At 40.7% G+C, this 21,370-nt stretch overlaps 2 protein-coding genes across 2 annotated transcripts in view; one reads left to right on the top strand and one right to left on the bottom strand.

Moving 5' to 3' along the window:
- The window catches only part of LOC120528971 (zinc finger protein 23-like), a 34,822-nt gene extending 31,663 nt beyond the window's left edge, over nt 1-3,159 (bottom strand). Inside the window, exon 1 of the mRNA XM_039753039.1 lies at nt 3,067-3,159. The gene's annotated coding sequence lies outside the window, so the exon portion shown is untranslated. The remainder of the gene's footprint in view (nt 1-3,066) is intronic.
- Nucleotides 3,160-15,487: 12,328 nt separating this feature from the next.
- Nucleotides 15,488-20,591, top strand: LOC120528970 (E3 ubiquitin-protein ligase TRIM47-like). Its single transcript, XM_039753038.1, has 2 exons — nt 15,488-16,070; nt 20,496-20,591. The coding sequence occupies exons 1-2, from the start codon at nt 15,498-15,500 to the stop codon at nt 20,589-20,591; spliced, it is 669 nt and encodes a 222-aa protein (XP_039608972.1). The 5' UTR covers nt 15,488-15,497.
- The last annotated feature ends 779 nt before the right edge of the window (nt 20,592-21,370 follow it).

Genomic DNA, 21,370 nt, shown 5'->3' with positions numbered 1-21,370 from the left:
TTGAATCTTAATAATGACAATTAAAAACAAGCAGAGCAGAAAGCCAAGCAAACAACACTCAATCATTAAAAGGCTGCAACTACTTTAGCGTCAGCCCCACAAAGTAGTAAATAACGGATTAATTAAACAATTAGAACACCTAAAAAAGTAGAATGACAATCAAGATAAAAAATACTGTTAAAAAAAAAAAAACATATATTTTTTTTTTTTTACCAAACTTACTTTTCTAATTTGTACATTGTTCCCAAAACATGTAATCTGGGAAACAACAGTTCACTTAATTAGCCCAGGAGTCCAGTTAAAAACAGAAAAACCTGCAGCCAAAGGGGTCCCCCAGGACTGAGTTTGAGAACCTCTGACATATGTGATATCGGAGACACTCGATATCTTTAAAATAATATTTAGGTTTTAATGTACATAAACAGCATGTTTACATACATAATTTCAATGAATCTTACCTAATATCTAAGAGAATACAAAGGGTTTATGCTGTATAACTCTGTGGGGAATATTTATAAACAGTGTGGGAGAGTTTATAAATCTATATATCTATATCTCTATATATCTATATCTATATATATATTGTAAAAGGCGCTATATAGCGCCCGACCCGGCACAGACCACACAGAGGCAACGTGTACAAAACACACAGGCTTTTATTTTTCTTCAGCTGTGTGACACGTCTTCCCCGTGCCACACAGCCCAAACACAGTCCCAAAGCACCAAACAAAACACAATTCTCCACCACTCCTCCCAGACAAGCTTCGTCTCCTTCCTCCCAACTCTGGCTCCTCGAGTGGTGGTGGCTTGGCCCTTTTATAGCCCATCCGGAAGCGTTCCAGGTGATTAACCACCTGGTCCTAATTACACTTCCGGATGGGGCTGAAAGCTCGTCCAGCCGGGCTGTGGGAAGCAGACAGCTCCCCCTAGAGGCCACGCCAGGCCCCAACCAAGCTGTGGAGGACTCCATCTCCCATGGAGCACTGCGGGCGGTTGGGGAGTCACCGTCGGCCAGGGAGGCTGCCACCAAGCGTCCCGGGGGAGGTATTGGACTTCCCATGGCGGCTCCCCCGGAACATAAGCAGCAGAGGCGTCCCTGCCGGGCATGGGACCCGGCTGTCCTTCACAATATATATATATATATATATATATCTATATCTATATAAAATAACCATAAAAACATATGGTTTCTACTTCGCGGATTTTCACCTATCGCGGGGGTTTCGCAACCCCCGCGATCGAGGAGGGATTACTGTACTCTGATATGGGGATGGATATCTGAGGAGCAAACCGCAAGACGATTATATTGTTATATTATGTATAGTAAAGAATCATCAACATTATATCAAATTAATAATCAATTGAACAATTATTATAAAAGTAAAGTTAAACAAATCGGACTCTGCAGCTGCATGAATGAAAACATCGAGTATATATTCAGGTAAAATACAACTGTCGGTTAGCGGAAAGAGCCCAAAAGTTGATAGAAATCTACGGTTTGTATCAAATACTTAGATGCAAAGCTTGGATGACCAAGTTATCGACTTTATACAAATACACACGCAGGCTGAAATATGTTTACACCTTAGTTTAGAAAATAATAACGTCAGTGCTCGCCAATTAAGAAGACGGTTAGCAAGGCTTCAGCTGTATAGGCGTCCCAATATAAGCGAGTCTGATGCCAGGAACAAAGAGTAAATTTGGTTTTCTCGACATCGCGATAACATAAGTCCGATATCTCGAGGAGACAATTTTAAAAAACAATAACGATAACGCACGTCCTCTCTGTATAACAAACTAAATAGGTTTACACAGTCACCGCTATCTGTAATTAATCTAATTATGTTATTGTCTGGCGTATTTTAGCATTTATTAGTATAAACTGAGAACAGACTTTCTCCGAGAAAACAGTTCTTAATAGGAAGTAACGTCATTGGGATGTAAAGAATTGGTTCACTTTAAAGTCCCTGCCATTTCGATTAACGCTTTTCTCATATTCCTCATAACTGCACTGCTTCTCAAACACGCTTAACTTAAAGACAATAAATTTCAAAAGGCGTTTCTACTTCAAAGGAACGTGGCTACGTAATCTGCTCCCATTTAAAAATAACTTTTTCACATAAACTTCAATAATTTAAACTCACAGCATATTTTCCCAGTCGCCCCCATTTTCCAAAGTCCTGCACTCGCAGAAAATGCCGTCTGTCGGTTTGCCTCCATATTTGTGAACACTGTGGCCCATTCTGTCCCCCATGACTGACCCCCTGCTCACTGCTTTAAACAACGAGGACAGACAGTTGAGCTCCAGCCTATAATAGTCGAGTCGCGGCTCTGCAGCTTTCACAATTTGTATTGTGATGGCTCGAGATCTTTTCTTTATTTAACACGGCCACCTCTAGTAAGTTAAAATATCAAAGTGTAAGGAAATACTGAAAGTACTTGATAATCCACACGAGCATCTTTCCTAAGAAGAAAATACAAAAAAATGAAATAATTTTTTTTTTTTTTATTAGGTCTCAGAATGAGACAACCTGGTGGAAATGAAACCTGAGCGCGCCCTGTAAAGTTACATTTCGACGCCACTTTAATAAAGTTTGCCGATGACGGCTTTAGAGGAAAAATGAAAAACGCAAAAACACGCAGAGCTCGAGAAATATCAGAAATGAACGACGGGAGCGAGCGGCTGAACAAGCGCGTGCCCGACGGATAGCACAGTTCGGAGCATGCGCGAAATCAAAAGGAGAAACGACGCGAAGAGCAGAAGCAATCCCGAGTTAACGCGCCTCCGCCAAGTCAGATATAACATTACATTTCACGGAACACTGGTCGGAAAATAAATTAACGTATCTGCAGCTAAAAGTGCGCGACCCGTCATCCACAGTAAACTCGTGAAGGTGCGATTTGCTGTGCCGCCGCCGACGCCTCCTCCACGTAGCGCTCAATCCCCAACACTAACCACGCGGCGTCAGGCACCTCCTCAAACTTAAAGCCGCTCAGCATGTCGCGATCTTCCTCACTGCTAGCATTCTCACCTGTACGCGATCGCCACGTTCGACTTTGTCTCACCTTCCGCACCTTTGCTTGATCTTGTGGCCTTAAAGAAGTCTGAGCGCGAGGGTCTCAAGAGCAAACAGAGAGGAACTGCAGCACACGGCAGATACAGTAGCTACTACGTCAATCATGGAACGCCCACAACGTCTTTGACGGGACGCCCACTGCAAGGATGAACCGCCCGCTTATTGTAAAGCGACGGCCGCTGTAAGAACGACAATTGATGTTACTTGGGACAAGCAGACATGACTTTTAGTCTCAGACTTAAGCTTTTAAATTAACTCGAAGCTTTTTAAAATTAAAGCAACTAATTTCTAAGCATCTTGCCAAAAACGTTACTATTTCAAAAGGCTGCTTAATAAGTTTTTTTCCCCTCAAGTGTCACATTATACTGAAAGTGAAAAAGCATATTAGCATCGCCCTTTTTTAGACATACATCACGAGAACAGTAATGTTAAGAGACACCGTTACTTTCATACTATACACTCAAATACGTGGATGTTATAGCTGGAAATCTCCAGTTATTAAACTAATCATGTGTGGCTTATCATTAATAGAGAATTAACAGGCGTCATGGTAGAGCACAATCGTAACAAGAATCAGGGGCGAGGCAGGAACAATTCCTGGACAGGACGCCAGCCCATCGCAGGGTGAGCCCACTCACAACAGCCAATGGAGTGTGACAGGAAGACGGAGCACCGGGAGGAAACCCACGTAGACATGGAGGGAACATGCAGGCTCTGGGCAGGGAGGACTTGAGATCTGAACTCTGGTCACCTTTGTGAGCCCACCGCCATTATTGGTCCTTTCTTTGAAACTTTTTTTTGTTTTGTTTTTAGTCATGTTTTAATCAAATACATTTTACGTAGTTATAAAGATACTTATTTGTAATTATGAAGATTTATCATTTATTAATTTAATATGGCTTAAAATGATTTATTCTTAGAAAACACAAACAGACTTTGCAGTTATTGGTACTTGTACAGCTTTTTCTTTCTATCTCTTTTTTTTCTTCATTTTACAACCCTGAACACGAAAACATTACCAGTAATGTAAAAAATAATGTCTTCCCAGCGTGGAGTTTGCATGTTTTCCCTGTGTCTGCGTGGGTTTCCTCCGGCGCTCGGTTTCCTCCCACAATCCAAAGACATGCAGGTTAGGTGGATTGGCGATTCTAAATTGGCCCTAGTGTGTGCTTGGTGTGTGGGTGTGTTTGTGTGTGTCCTGTGGTGGGTTGGCACCCTGCCCAGGATTGGTTCCTGCCTTGTGCCCTGTGTTGGCTGGGATTGGCTCCAGCAGACCTCCGTGACCCTATTTGGATTCAGCGGGTTAGGAAATGGATGGATGGATAGTTATAAAGATACTTATTTGTAATTATGAAGATTTATCATTTATTAATTTAATATGGCTTAAAATGATTTATTCTTAGAAAACACAAACAGACTTTGCAGTTATTGGTACTTGTACAGCTTTTTCTTTCTATCTCTTTTTTTTTTTTCTTCTTCATTTTTACAACCCTGAACACGAAAACATTACCAGTAATGTAAAAAATAATGTCTTCCCAGCGTGGAGTTTGCATGTTTTCCCTGTGTCTGCGTGGGTTTCCTCCGGGTGCTCTGGTTTCCACCCTCAGTCCAAAGACATGCAGGTTAGGTGCACTGCAATCCTAAATTATCCCTAGTGTGTGCTTGTTGTGTGTGTGTGCCCTACGGTGGGCTGGCGTTTGGCTGGGATTGGCTCCCGCAGACCCCATGACCCTGTAGTTAGGATATAGCGGGTTGGATAATAATGGATGGATGCCGACAGACAGTATACAGTAAGTAAGAGTATTTCTAACACAGAACAAGACCAAACCCCCTCCTCAGTAGGTCCCCTTGCTCACCATTGGTCCATATTTTGTTGAATGAAAAAACAAACAAAAAAAAAATTCTTACAATTTTTCACACAGGGAGGGCCCCCGGTCATGAAACCTGTGATCTGCTTATTGTGAGACCCCAACACAACCATTGTGTTCTAAAAAACAAATAAAGTGAAAAGAAGTCAATGAGCAGTAGATATTGGTAAGTGATTAAGATGATGGTTAGAATGAAAACCTGCAGCCACAGAAGCCCCCCAGGACCAGAGTTAGATGCCCCTGATGTACACACATGTAAAGTGACCAACAGGGCACCTCACCACAGAGCTGATGTCTTCTAATAAGGCATTTCGTGTTAAAAGACCTCCAATGTCGGCCACTTGGGCCCCTGCAGCTCTTCGCTTCATGTAGGACTGAAGCCTCTGGAGAGTCAGACTCTGTGAAAGGTTGTGATTGGACACAAAGTGACAGAGAGATAGAAATATGAAGACCCCCAGGCACAGGATGAATGAAACCTTTAAAGACACTCAGCACATTGTGTTCTGCTCCTTCTTGGTGGGATCTGCAGCTGAACTCTTCATGACCGACTTCTCTGACTAATAAGACCTGAAGACTGTGGTGAAGAAGAACAACTGAGACATAAAGTGAGAGCTGGTGAGTCTACCAAAAGTCTTTAAACACCAGTGAGCCCAGTGTGCCAACATGATGTGCCAGTGGGTATGGTGGGCACTGAGTGGTGCTTTACAACAACAACAACAACATTTATTTATATAGCACATTTTCATACAAACAGTAGCTCAAAGTGCTTTACATATTAGAGAATAGAAAAATGAAAGACATTATAAAAAAATAAATCAACATTAACATCAAATAAGAGTAAGGTTCAATGGCCAGGGGGGACAGAAAAAACAAAAACTCCAGACGGCTGGAGAAAAAAATAAAATCTGTAGGGATTCCAGACCATGATACCGCCCAGTCCCTCTGGGCATTCTACCTAACATAAATGAAACAGTCCTCTTTGGATTTAGGGTTCTCACGGAAGGGCTTGATGATGATGATGGTCACGTAGACTTCTTCCTTTTAATCCGTCCATCATTGTTGGAGCATCATGAAGCTTTGAGTAGGTGGAGGTGGCGCAGGCCACCACCACAAAGAAACCGGAAAAAGAAACAGAAAAGAGAGTAGGGGTCAGTACCGATTTTAGAGCCACCATGAATAGTTGTTATGATGAATTGAACATACAGAGTATCAGGATTAAGTTAAATTACGATTAAAATGAAGTTATAAAAAGGCCATGTTAAAGTCATGTGTTTTCAGCAGTGTTTTAAAGTGCTCTACTGTATCAGCCTGGCGAATTCCTATTGGCAGGCTATTCCAGATTTTAGGTGCATAACAGCAGAAGGCCGCCTCACCACTTCTTTTAAGTTTTGTTCTTGGAATTCTAAGGAGACACTCATTTGAGGATCTGAGGTTACGATTTGGAATATAAGGTGTCAGACATTCCGATATATAAGATGGGGCGAGATTATTTAAGGCTTTATAAACCATAAGCAGAATTTTAAAGTCAATTCTGAATGACACAGGTAACCAGTGTAGTGACATCAAAACTGGAGTGATGTGTTCTGATTTTCTTTTCCTAGTTAGGATTCTAGCAGCTGCATTCTGCACTAGTTGCAAACGATTTATATCTTTTTGGGTAGTCCTGAGAGGAGTGCGTTACAGTAATCTAGTCGACTGAAAACAAACGCGTGAACTAATTTCTCAGCATCTTTCAGTGATAAAGAGGTCTAACTTTACTTATGTTTCTTAAGTGAAAAATGCTGTCCTAATGATCTGATTAATATGTGATTTAAAATTCAGATTACAGTCAACAATCACCCCTAAGCTTTTTACCTCCGTCTTGACTTTTAATCCTAATGTATCCAGTTTATTTCTAATAGCCTCATTGTATCCATTATTGCTGATCACTAAAATTTCAGTTTTCTCTTTATTTAACTTGAGAAAATTACTATTCATCCATTCTGAGATACTAGTCAGACATTGTGTTAGTGAATCAATAGAATCGGGTCATCAGGTGCTATTGATAAGTACAGCTGTGTGTCATCAGCATAGCTGTGGTAGCTCACGTTGTGCCCTGAGATAATCTGACCTAACGGAAGCATGTAGATTGAGAATAACAGCGGACCCAGGATAGAGCCTTGTGGAACACCATATTGGATATCATGTGTCTTGAGTTGTAATTCCCACAACTAACAAAATATTTTCTCCCTGTCAGGTAGGATTCAAACCAATTTAAGACACTGCCAGAGAGGCCCACCCATTGACTAAGGCGATTTCTAAGAATGTTGTGATCAATGGTGTCAAATGCAGCACTCAGATCTAAGAGGATGAGAACAGATAAATGGCCTCTGTCTGCATTTACCCGCAAGTCATTTACTACTTTAACGAGTGCAGTTTCTGTGCTGTGATTTGTTCTAAAACCTGACTGAAATTTATCAAGAATAGCATGTTTATTTAGGTGGTCATTTAACTGCATAATGACTGCCTTCTCTAGAACTTTACTTAAGAAGGGCAGGTTAGAGATGGGTCTAAAATTTTCAAGAGCTGAGGGTCAAGATTATGTTTCTTAAGTAGGGGTTTAACTACAGCAGTCTTAAGACAGTCTGGGAAGACCCCAGTATCTAGTGACGAATTTACTATGTCAAGAACATTATCAATTAGCACGCCTGATACTTCTTTGAAAAACCTTGTTGGTATCGGGTCAAGGACGAGGTGGAGGGTTTTAATTGAGATATTATTTTTGTAAATCAGGTAAATCTATCCTAGTGAAAGAGTTTAATTTGTTTATAACAGGATGTTGGGGTTTAGGGGATCCTTAGTGTTGGGGAGATATACTATGTTATTTCTAATATCATTAATTTTTGATTGAAAATACAGCGACAGCCTCACAGGTTTCACTGGAAGCACTTAGGAGGCATTCCTTTGAGCTACCTGGGTTTAGTAGGTGATCAATTGTTGAAAATAAGACTCTAGGATTACTAGCATTGTTATTTATAATCTTGAGAAATAGCAGCGTCCTCAAGACGGACTGTGTTATTGTATTCTGTTATTTTGACTTTTAATATTTCGTGGTGGATAGTAAGTTTAGTCTTCCTCCATTGACGCTCAGCTCTACGGCATGTTCTCTTTAAATCAGACACTCTTTGGGTCTTCCATGGTATAACAATGCTAGAAGATTTTTTCACTGTCTTTTCAGGTGCAACTATGTCAACAGCAGCTCTCACTTTAGAATTAAATCTTTCCACCTTACTATTTACATTGTCCTCGCTATTATAGCTGGCACTATAAACGGACTGATTGCTTAAAATGTTTGTAAGTTTTAAAGCTGCTGCCGAATCAAAGAAGCGTTTTTTAACAATATGCTTCTCATGAGTGTTTTTATCATTATTTCTATATTAAAAGTAGAAGAAAATGGTCTGATAGACCAATATCAATGATCTGTTTTATATCAACTTTCAGTCCTTTAGTAATCACTAAGTCTAATGTATGACCTGCTTTATGTGTAGGCTGATTTATGAGTTGTCTCAAATCAAAAGAATCCAGGAGGTTCATAAATTCTTTTACTTTTAGATCACACTGATTATCTATATGAAAATTAAAGTCGCCAACTATTAGGAGTGTGTCATAGTTAGTAATTAAAATTGACATTAAGTCAGAGAATTCCTCAAAAACGCGCGTTATATTTAGGAGGTCTATACACGGATAGTACTAGAACTTGAGAATCTCCATGAATAACAACGGCGAGATACTCAAAGGACTTGAACTTACCAAAACTGACATCTTTACATTTTAATCGCTCGAGTAAATGTTAGCCAATCCGCCCCCTTTTCCCTGGCGGTTTGCATGAGTAAAACTGTAATCCGGGCGCAGATTCGATTAAAACTGACGCTGCATCTGAATTCAGCCATGTTTCATTTAGTGCAATAAGATCTATTTTTATCACTAATAAGATCGTTGATAAAAAACGTTTTGTTAGTTAAAGCTCTGACATTTAATAGTGCCATATTTAATGTTTCGGAGGTGCAGAGATGAGTACTATGTGCGTTATTGTTATTTGGAATAGGAACTAAATTATTATTATTAGCGCGCTCTGTGTATATTTTTGTTTAATCTGTGATCTGTTTTATAGTTTTAATACATTGTTCCTCTAAAATAGTGATTTTAATTAGATTATTGGAGTTTATGCCGTATTTCCTAGGTTTTCTACGTGCATTGAGATTGCTTATTACAGTATTAATGGTGTGAACTTTAACGGAAGACTCTATTAAACATTCATCATGTCCTGGCACAGCAGTATTATTTCGGAAGGGGTTAAGAGCAGAGATAGATAGTCAAGAAAAACGAATTACCTTCGATATGTTTTCGGAGAGGACCCGGGCGCCGAAACTGTTCGGATGCAGGCCATCACGCTTGAAGAGACGCGGCCTTTCCAAAAAGAGATTCCAATTGTTGATGAAACCGACATCCTTCTTCTTGCAGAAACCCTGTAGCCAGTTGTTCAACCCTAGCAGACGACTGTAGTACTCGTTGGATCGTCTGACGAGAGGTAGTGGACCAAACGAAGATCTTTGCCGATGGGGTCCTCTCCTTCGTGTCTCTAATCAGAGCTGCGAAGTCAGCCTTCAGGATTTCTGATTGTCGGTGCCTTATATCGTTTACGCCGGCATGCAAGACGATTGATCCAACTGCCCTCTCCTTGTGTTTCTCGTAGACTGCTGGCGCACGTTTCATTACATCTCGGACACGAGCACCGGGAAAACAAGAAACAAACGATTTTGCATTAGGGCATGCGACATTAAGGTTTCTAACGATAGAATCACCTACCACTAATACATCACCAGGTGCTGAAGGCGAAATGGGGACGCAGAGAGGGTCAAACCGGTTCTGAGATAAAATGCTCGCCTGTGCCGATGGAGGTGCTCTGGCCTTGAACCCCCGCCTGCATAGCTGAAATCCACTGAGGTCAGCAGCGGCGTCGCTCCTACGAGACGCGGGGTGTGGTCGGCACAACGCGGGGTTGATGTTTCGCCGGTTCCAGATGGCAAGGACGGTTTATCCAACAGCCGGGCCTTCAGATTTCTCAGGTATTTCCGTCGGGACAGGAGTTTCTGAATCTTTTCATCAAGTGCTTGGAGTTCCTCAATTACGATTTCAACGCGAGTTACCCCACTGTCGGCCATTTTCTACTTCGTGCCCTAGGAGAAATGAGAGAGAGAGAGAGAGAGAGGTTAGAGAGCTGAGACAGTGTGCTTCAGCAGGTCACTGCTCATCACTTTGTGTCACATTTGAACCATCCTGTTCTAGTAATTACTGCCCAGTGAATGGACTGATGTGACCAAATGCCATCTTCACTGTCCCCATTCTTCTCCTTTCATGTGCAGGTCCCGAAGCTCCAAATGTCCTCCTGCAATCGTCTGAACCTCTGAGCGTTGAGGAGTTTTTACAGGTGAATTTGTGTTCTTATTGATTTGGTGGTCCTGATGAGTATCTGTGACACTTCATGTCCTCTCCTGGTGTGACTGTGTGTGTGTGTCACTGTGTCACACAAGTGCTGGCCCACTTTCATTCATCTCCCTTCATGTTATTTTCGCCTTTCTCTGTCCCCTTTTCCACTCTCTCATTTTCTCTACTTCTATTACTTTCTTATCTCTCTCTGTTTCTAATTCACATTCCTCTGTTCCTAAGGCCCCACATTTTGAGAATGAAAGATGAGAATGTGAGATCTGCAGTGTGCAGTGGTGCAGAGGAAATCAGGACAATTCTGACTTGAAGTCTGTCACAGTGACAGGCTGATTCTGGTGTGGCGATGGCCGCTCTGAGCCGTTGGCTGCTGCCTCTCACCTGACTGAGCTGTGCAGTCTTTACAAACAGATTTGGGCTCAGGGCTCCAGTCACATATGGAAGAATGAATTAGCATGTGGCATGGAGATATCTGCCCTGATGTGACTGAGTGGATTTGACTGTCGGGGTGGCATCTTCACATGGCAGCTAACAAAGATTCAGCTTCCTCTATTCCTATGTGAGGAAAGACCTCATCACTTATCATGACATTACACTGTAAAGGGATAAGGACCCTGCCTGGCCGAGGTCCATTTTATGCTTCGTATTTCTTTTATAACAATATTAATAATATTTTCTCTAATTTTTTAATACAAATACTGATAGATAACATTAATCAGAAGCATATTGTTAAAAATGGCTTCTTTGATTCATCTGCAACTTCAAAGTTTACTAACATTTTAACAAACCAGTCCGTTTGTAGTACTTACTAAATATGTAAATAGGTGAGACATTTTAATGTTAAAGTGAGAGCTGCTGCTGACATAGTTGCTCCTGAAAAGACAGTGAAGAAATCCTCCAGCACTGTTACACCATGGAAGAACCAAAGAGTGTCTGATTTAAAGAAAACATGGAGGAAAACTGAGCATAAATGGAGAAAAACGAATTGGTTCTCCACTATGAAATATTGAAGGCTAAAATAACAGAATACAACAACATAGTCCATCTGAAGAGGTGGTGCTACTCCTCTAAAATTAAAAATGAAAATGCTGGTATTCTGAGAGTTTTATTCTCTACTGTTAATTGTTAGCTAAACCCAAGTCACTTAATGGAATGTCTACAAAAACATCCAGTGAAACGTTTTAAGAATTTTGCTGTACTTTTAATATTAAAATTAATGATATTAGAAATAATATAGGTGGCACAGTGGTAGTGCTGCTGCCTCACAGTTAGGAGACCTGGGTTCGGTTCCCGGGTCCCCCCTACATGGAGTTTGCATGTTCAACTCGTGTCTGCATGGGTTTCCTCTGGGTGCTCCAGTTTCCCTCCACAGTCCAAAGACATGCAGGTTAGGTGCATTGGCGATCCTAAATTGTCACTAGTGTGTGCTTGTTGTGTGTGTGTGTGCCTTGCGGTTGGCTAGCGCCCTGCCCAGGGTTTGTTTCCTGCCTTGTGCCCTGTGTTGGGTGGGATTGGATCCAGCAGACCTCCATGACCCTGTAGTTAGGATTTAGCGGGTTGGATAATGGATGGATGGAGAAATAATATAGTAGATCACCCCAAAGACGATCTTATTAAGTCTTGGAATTTCATTTTAAGTGATTTAAATTAATTTACCAGGATATATTTACCTAATCTATGAAGAATAATCTCTCAGCTGACACCCTCCACCCTTCCCCTTGACTCAACACCAACAAGCTTCTTCAAAGAAGTATCTGACGTGCTAATTGATAATGTGCTTGATATAGTGAACTTATCATTAGATGTGGGGGTCTTCCCAGACTCTCATAAGACTACTGTTATTAACCCCCAATCAAGAAGCATAATCTCAACTCCTCTGTTTTTGACAATTTTAGACCCATTTCTAACCAGTGATCCTTATGTAAAATCCTAGATAAAGGCAGTCATTACACAGCTCAATGGCCACCAGAATAAACTTGCTATTCTTGACAAATTTCAGTTGAGTTTTAGAAAAAAATCACAGTACAAACTACACTCGTTAAAATAGTAAATGATTTGTGGGTTCATGCAGACAGAGGCCATTTATCTGTACTCCTCCTCTGAGATCTGAGTGCTGTATTTGATACCATCGATCACAATATTCTTAGAAATCACCTTAGTCAGTGGGTGGGCCTCTCTGGCAGGGTCTTAAATTGGTTTGAGTCTTACTTGACAGGTAGAAAATTCTTTGTTTGTTGTGGTGATTATACTTCACAGACTCATGATGTTTGACACAGAAAATGGCACAGGCTATGTTAAGATCTTGGTTAGAGAAAATACATTTTAAATCCACTGATCCTTCACTACAACCCTAACCTTGATTTAGTATCTGTGTCCTCACCCAAACACGATCCTAATCTTAAATTTGTAAACTTCAGTCCTACTCTTAAAAATTAGATTTTGGGTCCCGGAGGTTAAAGGGTCTCTCCTCAGGGCCTTAATGTTAGCCTGTGTATTTGCTTGATTTTAACCTTTGACTGTTATACCTCATTTGAAGTGGTTTTAAAACCCTTGGTTAACATTTTTAGAGTATTTTCAAATCTGTTGCTGGTTAATAAAGTTATAAAGGAAGGGTGGTGTTTCCTGCAGTTCTAAAATTGAACATCAAGGGGCAGTCTAGTTCTGAACACTTGCTGTTTAATCTGTTTTTTAGCAGATTTTTAAAATGGGATTTGATAATTAATTTAGACAGATAACACTTTTCAAGAGGATAATTATTAGATTTGGAGGAAAAAGGGTAGGATGGATTGGAAACATAAATAAGTATTTCATTCATTGGATTACTTTGGCCGTGCATTGTCTTTTCACATTAATAGCCCCTAATCTAAACATTCCCATGACATTCTATATGGTGTTCCACAAGGGTCTCTCTGGGGTCTGCTGCTCTTTTTGATCTCCATGCGTCCATAAGGTCAGATTATCTCAAGGCATAACGTGAGCTACCACAGCTATGCTGACAACACACAACTCTATTTATCAATAGCTCCTGAGGATCCCGACTCTCTTAGTTCACAAACCCTTACCTGTGTTTCTGAGTGGATGAGTAGGAATTTTCTCAAACTAAATAAGGAGAAAACAGAAATCATAGTTATTGGAAAAAAGGATAAAGTGAGAGTATTATAAATAAACTTGATCCGTTAGGCTTAACACAAGAACTACCAAAGCCTATGAAAAAACTTGATGTAGAACCGTCGTCATCATCTGAGTTCACATCTGTAATAGCACGTCTTTATGTGAAAACAGTAGTGTCATATCTCTCGTGAACGTGACTGAGAGAATAAAACTGAATAAAAAAACAGTTAACCTTTACAAGTATCATAAATTTACACCAGCTGTTACAGACTGAAATCCAATGTATGTTTTTATTCTGAAATAGTAAAAATAAGAGCAGCTCACTTCTCAAAACGGACTCGTCCAGAGTCGAACCCGTGAAGTTTTGATTACCAGTCAACAGTTGATACTGTTGCACCACCGAAGCAGTCGTATCAAAGGAGGGTCCTTTTTCTGCAGTTATATTCTTGAATAGAAGCATACTTTTTCTGTTATATTTGTACCATTTGTGAAAGTGCTTATTTGATATTTGCACTTCAGGCTTCACACATTATACACTTCACGTCTAGATTTTGTCAATTATTACTAAAACATTAAAAACGTTTCTGTTTTAACGATGTGTTTACATAGATTGTTGTAGACACGGAACACACATTAAATGTATGTGTTCCAAATAACGATACAGTATTTATAGAAGGTTTCATTTTGCTTGACTTCTCACTCTATACAACTCTAAGCAACTGACACGCAGGTAAACAGACTTGAGCTGAGTAAACTGTACGGCGGTGGGGGGGATGTGATAGTAGGCTGCTTGCTGCTTATCGACACATTTACAGGACAAAAGACGCTGACGAGTTTGTTTGTAGGCTTTGTAGAGAAGAGCCAAGCAAAATGACACTTTTTATTGGCTAACTAAAAAGATTACAATATGCAAGCTTTCGAGGCAACTCAGGCTCCTTCTTCAGGCAAGATGTAATACAGAAACTGAAGTTTCCTGTGTTTATATCCACACACTAGGACAAGAAACAACATTGGTAAATCTTTAAATGAAAAATCTTAAATGTAAAAAATTAATAGGTTCACTTAGGCTAAGATTAATTTAACAGGAGAGAGAAGAACAATGTATGGTCAGATCTTTAGATAAGATAACTGTCCAAGAAAGTCCTTTGAAGTTTGTGATGAGTTTTTCAAAACAATGTGGGTCTGTAGTCAGGTTATCTGTGTCAGTCTGAGAGATGCAAACAGTCCTCATATCTGGCTATAAAACTCTTGTCTCTATTCAAGCCATGTTGTAATGTATTTGTAGGCTTTGGTAATTCTGGTGTTAAAAGTCAAGACAGTGGTAAAGAATTTAGAGGAAATTTATTGAATCAATTATTGACCTAAATTTTAAATCACAAATTATTCAGATTTTCAGGACAGCATTTTTTCTCTTAAGGAATATGGCAGAAGTTAGACCCCTTATAACCTTACAAGACACTGAAAGATTAGTTCAAGGTCTTAATATTTTGTCAACTAGATTACTGCAATACACTCCTCTCAGGACCACCCAAAAAAGACATTAATTGGTTACAACATGTGCAGCATGGAGCTGCCAGAATCTTAACTAGGAAAAGAAAATCTGAGCACATCTCTCCAGCTTTGATGTCAGTACATTGGTTACATGGGTCATTCAGATTTGACTTTAAAATACTTCTGGTTTTACAAAGCCTTAAATCATCTCACCCCATCTTATAATTCAGATGGCCTCTCACCTTACACTCCAAATCATAACCTTAGATCCTCAAATGAGTGTCCGCTTATAATTCCAAGACCTAAACTTAAAAGAAGTGGTGAGGCGGCCATCTCCTGCTATGCACCTCAAATCTGGAATAGCTTACCGATAGACTAATATGATGGAGCACTTTAAAAAAACTGATAAAAACCCACCATCCTTGTTTATCTGACTGATTCTCTCTGCCTGCCTCTCCTCAGACTGACGATGGCCGAAGCCCAGCTGTTTGTATCACAGGACGAGTTCACCTGCTTGGTGTGTCTGAACACCCTGACTGACCCTGTTGCCATTCCCTGTGGTCACAGTTTCTGTCTAAAGTGCATCATGGACTGCTGGGATCAGAGTCAACTGCTCAGCTGTCCTCAGTGCAGAGAGAACTTCACAACAAGGCCTACATTTCGAAGAAACTCTCTGCTTTCTCTCAAGAAATTCAAGAAGACAGGACTCAGTTCTCCTCCATCTCAGAATTATGCTGGTCCTGGAGATGTGGAGTGTGACTTCTGTACTGAGAAGAAGTTGAGAGCAGTAATGTCGTGTCTGACCTGCCCGGCCTCCTACTGTCAGACTCATCTGCAGCCTCAGTATGAAGTAGCAGCCTGGAAGGACCACAAGCTGGTTGATCCTGATAGAAATCTAAAGGAGAAACTCTGTGAGAAACATCAGAAAAGTCTGGAAATATTTTGTGAAACTGATGACACGTGTATCTGCATGATGTGTGGAGTGACTGAACATAATGATCATAAATTGGTCAAGCTGGAGACAGAAAGAGAAGAAAAAAAGGTGAGTGGAGTTTAGTTTTCAGTAGATACAAACTAAATAACAGGAGTTAAGGGTTTTGTGAATTCAGTGTAGCAGAAGAATCTATTCAGCCATCTTATAAACTAAGGGCAAACTACAGCCTGCAGACCAGAATGGCCCCTGGCAGAGGTGTGAATGGCACGTGGGCTACTCATAGAAATATCTGTATCTTATGTCAAACCATAAATACACGACTTTAATTCTGAGACCTACTGACTGTAACTTGGAACTCAGAATAAAGTCAGCCAATGAATTTGGGTTATTGGTGTTAACATAAATGAAAGTAATAACCTGAGTGAAGGAGAAGACTTTAGCTGTTGTAAGTGTCTATTTATATATTAGCTGTAAGAAAACTAAAGTGGGCTTGTATCAGTTTAGAGCAGTGACTCACACACGCACGCACACACACACACGCACACACGCATAGGGGATATAAAAACACTCAAACAATCTGAACAAATCCACACCGCCATGACAGTGCAGGCTCTAAAAACTTGATAAGTAGCTAAGAGCTGATCTAACGTTCTGAAAGTCCAGAAGTGACGAGAACATTTAAAAGCCCATCCTGAACAAATGAGGTTTCACTGGAAGTTTTTTAGATGAAAATTAGAGAAATAGAAATCACAAGTTATGCGACAGAAAGAGAATAAAAGTCCATCTTCTGTTATTCTTTTGTATGAACATATTATATTTTTTGACTGGGCATTATTTCCCAGGAGGTCCCTGAAGGAAGTTTGCATGTTCTCCTCGTGTTCACTTGAGTTTTATTAAGACGTTCGTTTCCTCCCATAAACCAAAGACATGCAAAGCAGATGGTGTGGCAATGCTAAATTAGCCTTTGTGTGTGTGTGTATTCACGTCCTGATGAACTGGCGCCTTTTCCAGGTGTTTTCCAGTGCTTACTGGTTTAGGCTCCAACTGCCCTGTGACTTTGCTCCTTATTAAAGGGTTAACAAAATGGGCTGATGGATTGATGTTTGGATGAATTGATGGATTTTTTATTGCAGCAGGTGTGTGTGGATGAGTTGTTGATTAATAATTCATCGCCACGTTGGGGCCTCAGACAGAGAAAATGAAAGCTGATTTGTGTGGACTTTTGACAATTTATGAACTTCAGCCATAAACTGAGCAGAATTCTTAACAGTTCTGAAATTCCAGCGTGAATGTGGAACAGAGACCTCCAGCACTGGATTTACTGTTTGGTAGTTTTGTAATTTAATTTTTTCCTCCGCAATATCTGAGTCTCCAGACATTTTGATATTTTTGGATGCTCAATAAGCTCTCCACAGAGTTGAGTGAGGACATCTGTGCACTTTGTGGTGTAAATCTGAGTTTGGTCTCAATGTGTTTCCATGGATTATGCTATTTACTGTAGTCGAGATGTCTTAGTTTGTATTAATAACATTCATTGGAGTATTTCAGTTTTCAATATTTCCTTTATCAGTGAAGTTCTTATGACTTATAAAAGACAACATTGAAGGATCACAGCCACTTGAGGAAAATGCGTCTGCTCTCCCCTTTCTTCTCAAGTTCCTTTGTGTTCTGAGTCCAGTCCATTCTGTCATTGACATGGAACCCCAAATTTGTGTAGGAGTGGACCACCTCTTCATCCACTCCCTGAGTAGTGACCAGACATAGAGGCTCTTTGGTGTGTGAAAGTCATTGAGCAGTTTGTTGGTGTTGCTGATGTTAAATTTGAGACATTTCCCAAAGTTCTCCCCCTGACTCCTCTCCCCTGTCTCATACCCCTTATCAACACACTCCATAAGTTCAGAATCATCTGTGAATGTTTACTAGTGACCTGACCTGCTGTTATACAGTGATCTCCATAATGTTTAACACAAAGACACATTTCTCCTTGATTCACCCCTCTGCTCCACAGTTTCAAATTACAAATCCAACAATTCAGACATCATGATTAAAGAGCACACGGCAGACTTTCATTTAAGTTTATTTACAGACATTTCAGACACACAACGCTTTTTCTACACAGTCCCCTATTTCAGGACACCATAATGTTGGGGACACTTGGCGTCACAGGTGTTTGTGAATCCTCAGGTGAGCTTCATGGATTCATAAGACCCCTCAGCTTTCTTCTGCCCTTTGGGGCCTGTAGCTGCCTTTGTTCAACACGATGACAAGAGTCATTATGAGGCTATCTTGTCTGACTCCTCTTCTATAATCTGGCTGTGGCTCTACAATGAGCTGAAGGTCAGATGTTGTTATTTCTCTTTTTTGTTTTTTAGTTTCTATTTTGTTTTGATGTATTTGCACAAATCTGTGTCCTCATATGTGGTAGTTCTGTATTTAGTGAGTGGTCTCATCTATTCTTGCATTTTGCCTTGTAGTGTACTGTTGTGTTGTGTTTCTGAGGAGGCCATGGCTCTGTGATGAGGATTACTTGTGTTTGACACTCACTGCACACCCAGCGTACCTAGAGGGGTTCTCTCTCTGAATTGCCCTGCCAAGATTTCTTGCATTTTATTTCCCTGCAAGGTTTATTTGGGAGTTTTTTCTTGTCTTCTTAGGACATCTGGAGTTGGGGGCTCTCAAAATCAGGGCTTGTTAAAGCCCATTGAGACTCTCCTTGGGTGATTTTTGAATATACAAGAAAAATGAAATTATTTCCAGTGTGAGGTGCGCAGAGTGAAGAGTAAAGCAGACAGGCCTGTTCCATGTGTTGCTCCAGTGTTGCTCACACAGTCCTTGAGTCTCCCAAACTGCGCTCTGCCTGACAGATAGTCCATCATCAGGACACCACAGGCTCACCCACCTGCAGATCTCTGAGCTGACCCCTTAACAGGGATGGCTGGGTGGTCCTGAGGCTTTGGAGAAACCAAAAAACAAAAACATAATACACATTTTGATTAAAAAAAATCTCAGTCCTGTAAATAAAATACCTGAGGTAAGTAACATATAAAAATATCATTTTGAGTTTTTGAATTCCTTTAAGTTGTCTGAATTCCTGAATTCAACAGAATCGTTTGTGTATTTCGGTATCTTACTTGACTCCAGAAAATGACAACGGCAGACAACATCCTCATATGTCTGACTCAGGATATCAAATGGCCTTGTAGATCCTATAATTACTGACATGACGTGTTTAAGTCCTCCTGGCCTTTCACCAGTTTCTTTACTTACACACTCCAATTTGTTTTTTAATTATTTTTGGTGTTGTGTGAACTTCACATTTCGCAGTTTGTCGATGTGATGTCTTCTAAATGTCAAGAACTAACTCACACACCAGTGTGCCTTTAAACTGTCTTCTGTATTTGACGTACTCTTCAAGCCCAAACTCAATCTTACATCAATTAAATTAAACCTTTCTTTTAATCTTTATTGTCATTCCTGTTTGTTAAATCAAATCTAAGTTGTGTCATGAAATGTCAAACAAATTTGTTGTGAAAATATCAGGAGTCACAAAGAGAAGAAGAAATCACAAAGTGAACGTGAATTCTGATCTGACCACGTGTGTCCTCTTGTGTGTCCAAACAGAAACAGACACTGAGTGACATCAAGAGGAGACTTCAGGAGAGAGAGAAGACACTGAAGGAGACGAGGAGGGCGATGGACGAGATGAAGGTGAGTGGAATAGGAAGACAACACTTCATATCAAAGAGAGGAGAAATGAATGAGAACTTAAAGAGCAGCAGAGCTTCACTGGTGATGATGAGTAGGGACAGAAGAAGGGAGAGTTAGAGAAGACGTGTTGTGGTGTCCTTCATGGCCTTTCACTGTTGACAGAATTCCATGTGTTACTCAGTGGAGACTCAGACATCATCACCCTAAAGTCCTCTGATATTCCATCAGCTGTTTAAAGGGGACTTAACTCTACTGACAGAAACTCACACTGAAGGTCGATGCTGATGTTCTCAATTAGATCAGCGGGCACAACGTCCATTATGGTCTTTTTTATTTTTATTTTATTTTAAGACAATAATAATCAATTTAAACTAATACAACAAGCGATTTTCTTAGTCAAACTAAAAAGTAAGATAAAAAACAAAGTTAAATTAGAAAGCAGGAACAGAAAAAAAGCAAACTTAACAAAACGGATTTTAACCTGCACCCCAGAGAAAGAAAGGAGAGCCAAGAGCTTGGGCCAAAATAGTACAGGATAAAAAATAATCAAATTAAAAACTGGGATAAGCCCTGTTTCCCATTGTGCCATGCAGCCGGGATGCCTCCACGCTGGAAGGACCTGGGGAGGGAGCGTATCTAGAACATTAGCATACCCGGACCGGTAAGTGGCAGCCCCCCTGGGTTGCAGTTGTGCCTCGGACTCCCACAGGGCTCAGTAGGAGTTGGAGTTGGGTACAGCCCTGTTGGGATCCGTGCACACCGCCAGGGGGTGCTGCAGCTGCTGCTGAGTTCTGCTGCCACACTCGAAAGTGCTGCTGGAAACAGAACAACGAGCACCTGGAGCACTTCGGGGTGCCTTATAAAGGAGCAATCAACCACTACTCGGAGAGCCAGAGTCGGGAGGATGGAGATGAAGCTTGACCGGAGGAGTGGAGGGGAAAAGAGAAAGAAGGAGAGAAATTTTGGGTTTTGGGTTGTGAAACGCAGCCTTCTCACAACTAGACTCCTCAAAAAGGACCTGTCAATAACTCTTTGTGAGGTCTAGGGTGGAGATACATGAAGCCTGTCCGAGCTTTTCTAACAGCTGTGTCAATCAGCAGCTGCTGATGCCAATTAGGGAACCGCTTAATTGGTGTGAGATGTCATCATGTCAAACCAATGAGATGGAGGAAGGTTATCTCACTGGTTTGAAATGATGACATCTCACACGCCAAACTAGAACAAAACTAGAACATATTACACGCAAGTTTTTACACAATAACCGCCCAACACACACACACCCATATTTCTTCTTTTTCTTTGTCTTCTTCACTACAGGTGTGTGTTGTCCTACTCCACTACCAACCCTTTGTGATAGTAAAAGGTCAAATGGAGTCCTCACAAGACAGTAGAGCTGTCTTTCACCAGCTCTTGTCAAAGGCTCTCAAGTTTCTTCCAAAGTACGCCTTTTATGACTGCGTATCCCATAAAGTCCTGCAGGTTCCTTAATAGCAGCAGCGACAAAGTGATGATGTTACTCGGAATAGTTGGAGGTACATATTGTCTGGGAGGTGGTCTGCAACTTCCCTTTTTTCTGTGGTTAAACTACCACCAATCACTCCAACCAAGTCCAACTGCCCTTCACAACATCAAAATGCAAACAAATATGTCTTGTGATTGGTTATTTTTATTAGGTGACTCAATTCAAAATCTTTATCCTA

The sequence above is a fragment of the Polypterus senegalus genome, chromosome 4 (assembly GCF_016835505.1).
Source record: "Polypterus senegalus isolate Bchr_013 chromosome 4, ASM1683550v1, whole genome shotgun sequence".
Lineage (NCBI taxonomy): Eukaryota > Metazoa > Chordata > Cladistia > Polypteriformes > Polypteridae > Polypterus > Polypterus senegalus.
Note: the sequence above shows the minus strand (reverse complement) of the source record. Positions and strands in the feature narration are given on the sequence as shown.

What these genes read in the sequence shown, in the direction of transcription:
- LOC120528970 (XM_039753038.1), top strand. Translation starts at nt 15,498, where the DNA reads ATGGCCGAAGCCCAGCTGTTTGTATCACAGGACGAGTTCACCTGCTTG. An exon ending in CAGAAAGAGAAGAAAAAAAG is followed by an intron (nt 16,071 to 20,495) that starts GTGAGTGGAGTT and finishes TGCTGGAAACAG; the next exon opens with AACAACGAGCACCTGGAGCA.